This window comes from Glossina fuscipes, unplaced genomic scaffold, assembly GCF_014805625.2.
Source record: "Glossina fuscipes isolate IAEA_lab_2018 unplaced genomic scaffold, Yale_Gfus_2 148, whole genome shotgun sequence".
In the NCBI taxonomy this organism is placed as follows: Eukaryota; Metazoa; Arthropoda; class Insecta; order Diptera; family Glossinidae; genus Glossina; species Glossina fuscipes.
The window spans coordinates 1901517-1912296 of NW_023998491.1; the positions used below are offsets into that span (position 1 = coordinate 1901517).

Below are 10780 nucleotides of genomic sequence, written 5' to 3' on the forward strand. Positions count from 1 at the left end.
TACATGCAAAACAAATGAGAACGAATATATGCTTATTCTCTAAATCGCTATGCATGAAAATAAGTCGAAACCAGCGACTTTAGCGCCCGACGAGACCTTAGACGACGTTATACGTTATGAAGTCAAAGAAATAGGGACACATGTGTATGTTTTTCTTTAAAGGTCTTCGATTTTTTTAAATGTAATTTATTTATATTTCTATCTGCAGTCTGGTTTGCGAAGTTAATTATGTCACCTTGGCCGGTATAGCGCAATATTTTCGGAAATTTTTTAAATTTCAAGTTCTTAAGCCTTTGGGCGTTACTACTAAGTTCTATAATGCCGAAATGGACGAAATCTATCTAGAAGCGCAGATACAAAATATCACCACTGGGCCATTTTGTTTAGAAAAAGTAGAATTAGATAGTTCGCAACAATATACCGTAACAGCTTTGAATACTTTGCCCAACGGGGAATCAGTGTTTACTTCGAAGAACATGTTACAACCTAAAAATAGTTGCCAGTTTCTCTATTGCATCAAGGTGAGGGCAATATTAAATATATATTGAATTATTCACAAAAAGAAAGGTAATTTTGCAGCCTAAGCCTGAGATAGCCAAGGATATTAATTTGCTTAGAATGGCTAATAATGTAGGTAAACTGGATATAGTGTGGCGTTCGAATTTAGGCGAAAAAGGACGCTTGCAAACAAGTCCTCTACAAAGATTGGTAAGAAAATGCGTAACGTTTCTCCTAATAAAACGGTCTAAAGTCTTCTTTTTATTTCTTTTTTACTCAAATAGCCTTTTGAATATAAGGATGTGCGCTTAGAAATTGTAGAAGCGTTGAATATCGTTAAAATTGGAGAGTCTTTTACATTCCTGTGCAGAATCACAAATACCACTGATCGCCCTATGGATTTAATAGTAAAGTTACCAACAATTTTGGATTTCAATTGTCCGTATACCGGGTCAGCGGAATTCTGCTTAGGTCCTCTGGACCCAACCCAACAGAGAGAATTTCCTTTGACAATATTTCCTACCAAATTGGGTTTGATTAAAGTTTCGCCCTTGATATTGATTAATACCCTTAAAAGGAGCAGTATACCATTGCCAAGGTGGTAGACGTGTTTGTAGTCGATGATGATTATTATGAAGATGAAACCTTTCAAATGAATAAATTTGTTAGATAGAGTGCCTCCAAACCACAACATGAAGATCAATCCCTACAATTGCAAGTGGTTTAGAGGGATTTCAATAATTCTCAAATAATAAAAAAACTTCCAAAATCTAAAATTTATGACAATTCAATCTTGTCGCAGAATATAGTGTGTGTGGTCTGCATCTCTCTCTCTGACCGTTTTTCCATATTGTATCAATAACATGCGAAAATACTGTTAACTGGCACTTTTTTTTTCTTCTGTTTCTTGTTGGATGGTACACAAGTTTCTAGAAAAGTTCTTTTCATCTCACAAAGATTTGAATTATCAAATTTTTCCCTCCACCATGTTTATCAAAAACATTTCGTAGCACTCATCAATAAAATAAAAGGATAACATTTGGCACAACATCTATTAGAGATTACTAAAAAAAAACCTACACACCAATATCGAAGTGCGACCTTATTCTTTGACTGATTTTTTTCATTTTCCACACAAATTTGCATGCAAGAACTTGCAATGTTTTTGCGGAATTTGAAGCCGATAGTTTAATTTCTGTGAGAAGGAGATTGCTTACCACAGACATTATGTAAAAAGAAAGATATAAGATATAGATAAGAACATATATATATATATATATATATGCAAGAAATATATAAGATATAGATAAGAACATATATATATATGCATACAGGGCCTCTAAAGATTACATCTGGGTGATTCAAACTTTTTGATTTTTTTCGCATTTAGGTGATAGGTATAAACAAATTTATTAATACCATTTTCACGTGATTCCTACCCAATAGTTTCTTTAAATATTTTCCTTGACGGAATTTGGTAAAACTGATGCATCCACAGATTGCGAGCCGTTATTAAGATTCGTTTCTGGCTTGCAGCTTATTGATGGCTCACTAGTTTCCGTTAACAACAAATTTGCATCTGTTGCTATAGGTTTTAAAAACTGCTGTTCTTGTTCTTGCTTCTGTTGTTGCGGACTTTTTACATAATTAATAGGAATTATACCTACATTTTGACCATCTGTGGTTGCTAAAGCCCAACCTGTGTTTAAAAGACCCAGGGTGTTTTGTATCTCTTTAGGTGCTATAGTCATGCGCTGGTAGAGGGTATAATTATCTTTTCTTTGGAACCAGTCTACTCATTCGTTTCTTGATGAAAGTCCCATGACCTTAAAGATGGCGATATGATGGAGAAACTTGACTTTTGCACATATACAACTGCAGATTCATTTCGAAAGTAGATGTTGTTCCTTTCCAACAACATTTACAATAGCGCAAAATCCTTTACTTACAATCCAAAGCAAATCTTGGCATAATATTTTGCACAAGTATTTACAAGTACCAGCTAAAGGGGCAAAAGCAACGTAGGAGCTTTAAAAAAGGGGTTGCTTGAAATGGCAAAAAAAGACAATAGAAAAGAAATGTTTTCTTGTTTATTGAATTACAAAGACTTATTGCATTTTTTTATTGAAGCGTAATGTACATAGGATAGAATTATATGTGAAATAGCACATCGGGCAAATGGCCTCGATGGCTTTGCTGACACATACACACTCTGTTATCCTTTGGCTTTTACCTGCAGCCCGAAATCCGCAACAACATTTGCCCATTAACGAAGCCGTCAAGATGAAAATCTGCTTTGTCGCTTAGAATTATTTCGCTTTGAAGTTAACTCAATATTGTGAATATATTTTGCTCAAACTTTGCGAAATGTGTCTGCCAAATTTTCATTATTTTTGAAATACTATTGAATAATGAAGTCGCGTTGCTCTTCCCTGTAATGCTCCATTTTCACTAGCCTGACAGTTGGAGAGCAGGTCAAAAAAAAAAAAAAAACAAAAAACAAAAAAATTATATTAAAAAGTTATATAACATAGCACTGGCAGCACTGGAGCTATTCTCATGAGTCATTTTTAATTTAAGTGCCTCTGTGACATGCGGTGTAACTGATGCACATTTGAACCTAAAAAAAAAAAATTAGAATAATTTCATCTACATGACTACAACTAAAAGCAAAATATTATGGAATGAAACACAAGTCAAGGAAGCATTAGAAAAGTGTATATATTTATGTGAATATGTGTGTTGGAACTTTATGTTTCCAGCAGTGACCTGGACGTAGTATTTCCTCAACTCTCTTTCTTGCCTAGTCCTACTACTATCTCTCTATCTGTCTCCTCTTTCTATCTCTATCTCTTTCCTTCCTTCCTTTCTTCTTGCTCGATCACTAGATGCTTCTTTCGTTCATTGGTTCATTTAGCTATAACTGATACCCATTAGCCGATAGTATAACATCAGTGACGTGTATAAAAATGAGTCATAAATTAGTCTTTAACTTTATCAATTAACCTTTTTTTTTTGGAGTTTTTATTTTTCTAAATAAAATTTTCGTTTTAATCTTTTTTCAATTTCAGTGAAATCACTTAACGCAAGCAAGCAAAGCAAAACATTCTAAAATCAAGGCATCACCTCAAACCGACCAACAACAAAGCACTAAATTTAAAAATGTATGCAGCACTTGAACAATTTATGGGCGCATTTGCAACAGCAATTAAATTAACTTGAAGTAACGAGAAAACATAAATTTCATTAAACAGAAAAATTGGAAGGAAACTAAGAGCCGTTGCATCACAAACGTCAATTTAAATACCCATTTCGAAATAAAAATAAAGCATAATAAATCCAGCTTGAAATTACCATCTCACGAGAACGAACCTTAATTGAGAAATTAATATAAATTTCTCGCATTCATTTTGTTTATCGTTTTTTGTTTTTTAATTTTTTTATTTAATTAATTAAATTGCAAATAATTGAAATAAAAAAACATTCAAAATTACGGCGTATCATCCACCGACACCTAAAGTCAAACAGAACCCGGCCAATATGGACAGTGGGTCTGGGCCGGGTTTTGACGATGAGCCACCGCCAGAGCCGCGGGACGGTTGGCTTCTGGTACGTATACACGTGCCAGAGCTAAATGTCTACAAATGCCTGCAATTCCCCTCAGATAAATTAGTATGGGATGTGAAACAGCAAGTGTTGGCCTCATTACCAAAGGTAAGTTTTAACTAAACATTTACGAACATGCGATAGTCTATAAAAAAAAAAAAAACCCCATTAAATTTTAATTAAGAAAAAACATATTTGTTTTTATATGCATTTCTTTTCCTAGTTACATTTTTTTTTTTTTTTTTCATTACTTTCATAACCACATTTTTTTTTTTTTTTTGTTTTCGTCTCTTTATACCCACCATCGCCTAAAAATAGCGTTATTATAACCTTTGGTACCTTTCATTTACTAAGCGTCCACAAATTCTTTTTATGTGCTCTAATTGTCAAAGGTTTTCCATGTGTTCGCCACGAAAGTGAATGCAAGGTTTAAAGACAACCATGACTAAAATAGTGTCTGAAAAAAGGAACCTCAAGAAATTCTGAGCAACATCACAAACTCATCGTGACAAGTGACAAGTCACATTTGCTTCGTATCTGGCTTGCAGAACCTTGCAAACCTGTTTTAATATAAAACTAAAATCGAAACACTTTCTTATAGTCATTCTTCCGGAATACTTAAAATGAAGCAAAGGCAAAACAGTTATAAGAAAAATTCTCACTGCCTTCATATTATGACTAGTGACCGAGCACGACACTTGGTATATGCCCTTAAAATATAATAATAAAAAAACTAAAGAAATTAGATAATAAAAAAAATCGCATGAGATTAAATTTACAATATCTGACTTTAGATTGTTGCGTACTCATGCTTTGCTCCAGTGTGAGCCTAGCTTTCTTTCCTTCTTTCATCCAATATCGATGAATGCCCAAAAGCAGGCAAGAGAGGCGTGGCCTTATTGCGCATATGCTTCCTTGATCAGTATGAGATTACAAGTCAGTTTAACTGAGTACGTTCAGTTCAGTTTTACTGTTTTCAATCCAGAGTTACAAACTTGGCATTTATACTGACATCAAATTAGAAAACGATAGATATCTGACAAGAGGTGTCCTTTAAACACAGCAAAAACTTGAATTTGTTGGTCTGTTATTTATCAGAAGCTGTTTACTCGGCTCATCTAAGTCCTCAGCTCATAAAAGTCAGAAAACCTTTAACTTAGATCTGATAGAAGTCATTTAAAACCGGTTAAGGGGCAGAGATGAGAACGCTTTCGATTGTTTGTACTCACACAGCCAAAGTTTGAAGTTTTAGTGTATTTTAATGGTGGGTATGAAAGAATCGCTTAACATCTTCACTCATTAATTTAATTATCTCAGAATTTCTTCCCGTTTGTAAAAATTACGTTTTGCATTTGCATTTATAAAAATTTCTCGCATAACCTGTCATATACTAATTAAAAATTCCTTTTTCATATTGGTTTTGATTCGATGCGATTTGCTTTGCTTTCCGTTAGACCTTCATATGTTCCCTGTTAATATTCATTGTTATTATTATCATTATTGATTTTGAATGACATTATTTTTGTTCGTGTTTCGTATCGACTGCCTTTGTAATTGCAAAATGACTTTACAGTGAACTTGTAATTTACTTTATTAGTAACGTATGTATTTATGCTTGTTAGGATACCCTCATTGCATTACACTAATTATTTACTATCATTTACTAACAAATTCAATCAATTTTCTTGTATTAGAAGCTTCGTTATCAAGCATTCCTGAAAAGTAAATCATCATCAATAGAATGAATGCTTTGAATTTCGTTAACAAATTGAATAAATTTTACACTTTTCTGCATTTACATGCATACAGCAATGACTTTAAAGCTTTAAATAGAAAACGTTGATGATATAATGTTTAATATGCATGTGTAACATGTATAAAGTATTCGCTTGCATTATAAACGACTTTAATGAATTTGATTAATTATTATAAACAATATTTTACTGCCACGGGTTGGGAAGTAGATTAAGATGCCTTTCTCCTTACCTAACGCGATATAAATGTGACCTAAAATTCCAACACTAATTGTTGGTTAAGTGTTATATTCCCTTTGCTGTTATGTATTAGTTATGGCATAATTGACGCCAGCAAAACAAACCATGATTCAGATAAGTTTAACAGTGACGTTAAAACTGGTAATGTCACGCTATTCACCCGACAGCTCTGTATGCTTCGACTTTCGATTTATTTAATCTAACTTAGCCGCTTAGCATTTACTCACTTTCCAGTTTTAGTTGGATGAAATTGAAAAGAAAATAATATCAAGAAATTGATCGGATCATTGAAAGTGTTTTGTATCATCATCAGGTAACATATTTTTCCATGTTTTACCCACAAGTGCAAGTTTACGTCAAGCGAACAAAACGTGTCTCGAAACTTCAGCTAACAAAAGGTTCCGCTTGATAGTGTTCTTCTAAGAGTGGAAACGATCTTTTTAATAAGGCATGTAAGTAATTCGATTGACACGAGTACTACGTAGGATAAGGCTTGTCTGGCAAGCATAGCTGGTGGGCTAGCATGAATGGTGCTTCTAAAGTCTTGTTGACTAGTTTTACGAAGTCACTTATTTCAATTCGTATCTCGCACATTTCTTCTTTTTTTTTGCTTTTGCTATGAATAAACTTAGTAGCATTGAAAAATTCTGGAAATTATTCATCAATCGACATTTAATTATTTCATAGACTCTAATTGCATTTGACGCGGTTCCTGAGCGTGTAACGACTTCACGTAGAAATTATGACTGTTTAAGTATCGTAACTGGTACTTAGTTACTCTTATCGCCGGAGTATAGTCACTGAAAACAAACGACTATTTTTCGTGTCATCTTTCTTTGGCATACAGACATAAAGTTGCACTTGTCGCACGTGACGTTTTTCGACAATTAGTCTACGAAACGCACTCACGTCTTAGCGAGACCTACAGCTAGGCGATTTGCACGCTTCATAGGGTACTTTGATATATACTTACTAAAGCGGCATTACCTTGTAGAATACAGTTCTAGTCAAGCCCTCTCTTAATGGAATAAGATGAAAGGTAACGCCTTCCAAGTAATTGCCATCGCAACAGTGTCCCAAATTCTTAAAGAATACTTTTTTTTTACATTTGTTGTACGTATTGTAGGTTGTTTTTCCTGGAATTTCTAAATCTCTAAATTTGTCTTTTTATACACTACACCGGTTGTGGTGCAAGTGCATGTAAAGTTAGTGCGGATGTAAGAAACACGCAGAAGGACTTGAGAAAGGCGCATCTCTTACTTTTATTGATCTTAACAGATTCTAAGTCAATCTAAGCTTGCCGCTCTGTCTGTACGTCCGTCATGTTTCTTTATATGCGGATCACAGGTCATAAGTTTTGAGATAATTTTTTAAAATTTGTTATGCTGGCATGTTTTGATCTACAGCCACCGAGCAGTATTGAAAATGGTTCGAATTGCACCATCTTTTCGACCATTCTCATTGTTTCGAAAAGACGTCATATGAATAACTGTAGGATGGTATAGGGTATTTTCTACGCCGTAGTCAACTTTATTGTATAATTATTAGTTTTCTTCTCTGCTCTTCTTCCTAGAAAATATCACTCACCATTTCTAAGTAATGCTTCAAATGCAAATGCTGCTGAAATGCCTTAAATTGTATGTTATCGTGGTTGCTTGAGAGGACCTAATGAAATCTTCTTAATCAAAAAAGACGATGTATATACATGCACACGCGCACATTGCCAGCTTTCGTTTAACGAATAAAGAACGTGAAAAATGTTCTTGATTTAATGATTAGTCAGAAGAAAATAAAAAAAAAACTCTTATTTAACAATTTGTTCTTTCAACTTGCCGCGATATAAAAATTAAATAAAAAAAAAAAAAAAATGGCAACAAATTTCTAATTTGTTCTTTTTGTAATTACTGTTTATAGTACTAATCTACACAAATTATGCGGTAAATTTATTATAGCGTATTGTTTAGCTATTCAGTACATTGAAGTAGTGTGTGGGTAAAAAAAAAAAAAAAAAAGAAAACTAAACAATAGCACTTCGTTCCGAATGCTATATAAAATATTTTTATCGCATTACCAGAAAATCTAACAATAGCCTTTCATTTGAACGAGTTACGCGTTTAGTGCAGGTTAACTTGATTATGTTTTTGTTATGCATTTTTTATTTATTTATTTTCTACTTTTTTTTGTATTACGTTTTCATCTTGAATTCAAACTTTTTAAATAACGTTAACGGAAGATATATATTAATTTTGCTATTTCTTCGGTAAACTCGAGAATTACTCAGGCATGCTAACCTCATAATCAATCATATTGGGTTCGCCATGCCGAGTTAAAAGATGTCGTTCGCGGACGTAGAGAATAGAAAGTTACTAAAATTCTCGTAATTGACTTCTTAATAGATGGCAAGCATGACTTATGTTATAAAAACTACATAATTTATACAAATAAACAACAACAACTTAAGAATTGAACGTAATAATAATTGACAAAGCTTCAATTGCATAATGCCAGTAAGTCTAAGGAAAAGAAAAGAAAAGTAAAGAAAAAAAAGAACGCAGTAGTTGCAATCATCAACTTTTGACTTTTTTACAAGCAGCATTAGTTTGCGGTGAAGCAGGAAACTTTGTAAGCTGACATATAGATGACATTCCTAACAGGAAAGATGTATTGCTTTTGGCAATGTCCGTAAATTTCAAAACGATTTAGTAAATAAATTAATCCAAACCGAAGACTTCTTCCTCTTCCGCCTTCTTTGAAAAATAATCAAAAATAAAAAAAAAAAAATATTGGAAACATCATGCCATGACAGAGAATCTCTCTAAAGGAGGATTAAACGAGAAGAAACTATATCAGTTTCTCTGAGTACGCTCGGAGGTGAGCTTCCTAGTGAAAAGAGACAGCATTTTAATGCATGATTTTACGAGGGGTTAATAATTTTCCATCTTCTGGACACCGAATCAGACGTGATTGGTTATGTATGTCTTCCATCTGGATAGAATATTTAGTTTATTATTATTTACTTCAGTACAAGAGATCTTAACTAAAGACTTGCAAGGCAGATAGCTTGTTCATTTTTAGAATACTTTCATCTTTCTGAAAAACATTCTAATAACCTTCTGTTGTAGTTTCAATTAGATAAAGGAAATTTATATCTACAAAGTTAATTCTAAAGCTAGCCCAAGAAAGGGTTTCTTAAACTCATTACCAAACTGGGGACATGGCATTTAGGGTTACCATTCCTTTGTAGAATTGTTAGGGTTGTCCTGTCATTATTTCCAGGAAATGTTGTAAAATCGATTCCATGGGCCAATTTATAAGAGCAGGCTTGAGAAATACGTTTACCGGCCTTGCTTCCCAATCGCAAGCGCTGTACCCAACTGTAGCATGTAGCTAAAGAAGTTGAAATCATCAAAAAAAAAAAGGAGGTGATCACATCAGCTTTGAGAAAAGTAAAAAAATTGGTTACATAATTGATCGCAGGAAACCAGTAAACCAGCTCAATGCGTCAATAGATGGATGGAACTCCTCTAGGCATCCTTTAAGAATCTCAAAAAATATGACGTTTCACGTTTTCGTTTTATAGTGAAGCAGTGGGACGTTAAAAATATTGCATCGGACCCAGCATGGCTTGCATCAACTATTTTGTTTATGTATGCTTTGTTTGTATTTTTGGGTGGTCATTGAGCCGTTGTTATAAAGGACGACGTGTCCAGTTATGCCATTTTTCCAATAATACTTCTTCTGCTTCCCTCTACACCAATTTATCGATTTCGAATTATTTTCATTTAACTTGTTTTGGTTTGTTTGTTTGTTTTTTCTTTTTTTGTAATTTTCAACACAATTTCAATGCGTTTAATGTAATCAAATTCATGCAGAGCTGCTTAATTAACCGGAAATAACAATTTTTATGTAAACAATAGAATTAAAACCACTAACAATAATAACAACAATTGCCGTTATAATTTTTAACATGAATTCATTGCAACAAAACAACGTCATATATATATTTTTATTTCATAATAACAACACGCAACACATTTATAATAACAGCAGTAAAAAAAAAAGAAAAAAAATCATGTATTTTTCCCTTTCATATTTTATTGCGGTTTATTGATCTTTATCTGATCTCTCGCACAAAGACAAAGTATGCAAGACAAATGACCTGAAAAGCGGAGGAGTATAAGTAGATCAGCAAACAATAGACTTTAGAACCGGTATTCGCTTTTATCTTTTACCACTACTTAACAGTCAAGGTCTTAACTTAAAACAACTTAAAGCAGATATAACTTAAAGCAAATATATGCATATCTGTGCAGAAAACCGAAATGTCTTCTCCGATCTCGTAAATAAGTTGATTCGTACATCCTTTGTTCATCTGTTCATAGAATGTGAATTAAATATTTATTAGAAATTTTTGAAAGTAAATGTTCGAAATAAGATTTTAACCATTGGCTCCATATGATCAAAAAAAAAAAAAAAAAAATTGACTGCTGAGAGGACTGACTAAAGTAAAGCTGATATAAATATTACAATTTTTTTATATCACTGGCGTATTAGAAAGGACCGAATAAAATAAAGCTGATATAAATTTTACAATTTTTTTATATCACTGGCATATTAGGGAGAACTGAATAAAATAAACCTGATATAAATTTTACAAATTTTTTATATCATCGGAGAATTGG

The 10780-nt window shown here is 33.1% G+C and overlaps 2 protein-coding genes across 10 annotated transcripts in view; both read left to right on the top strand.

The window, feature by feature from the left end:
* The window catches only part of LOC119641410 (protein shank), a 179748-nt gene that overhangs the window by 92249 nt on the left and 76719 nt on the right, over window positions 1-10780 (top strand). For all 9 annotated transcript variants that reach the window (XM_038040050.1, XM_038040051.1, XM_038040049.1 and 6 more), the window contains one exon: window positions 3570-4212. In XM_038040050.1, coding sequence (XP_037895978.1) covers window positions 4039-4212 — 174 coding nt within the window. In that variant the 5' untranslated portion in view covers window positions 3570-4038. The remainder of the gene's footprint in view (window positions 1-3569; window positions 4213-10780) is intronic.
* On the top strand, window positions 50-1183 carry LOC119641349 (probable trafficking protein particle complex subunit 13 homolog). The gene is given in 5 exon segments (XM_038039935.1): window positions 50-144; window positions 209-521; window positions 580-708; window positions 783-1071; window positions 1074-1183. Coding segments are annotated over 5 exon segments (924 nt in total). The 3' UTR covers window positions 1172-1183.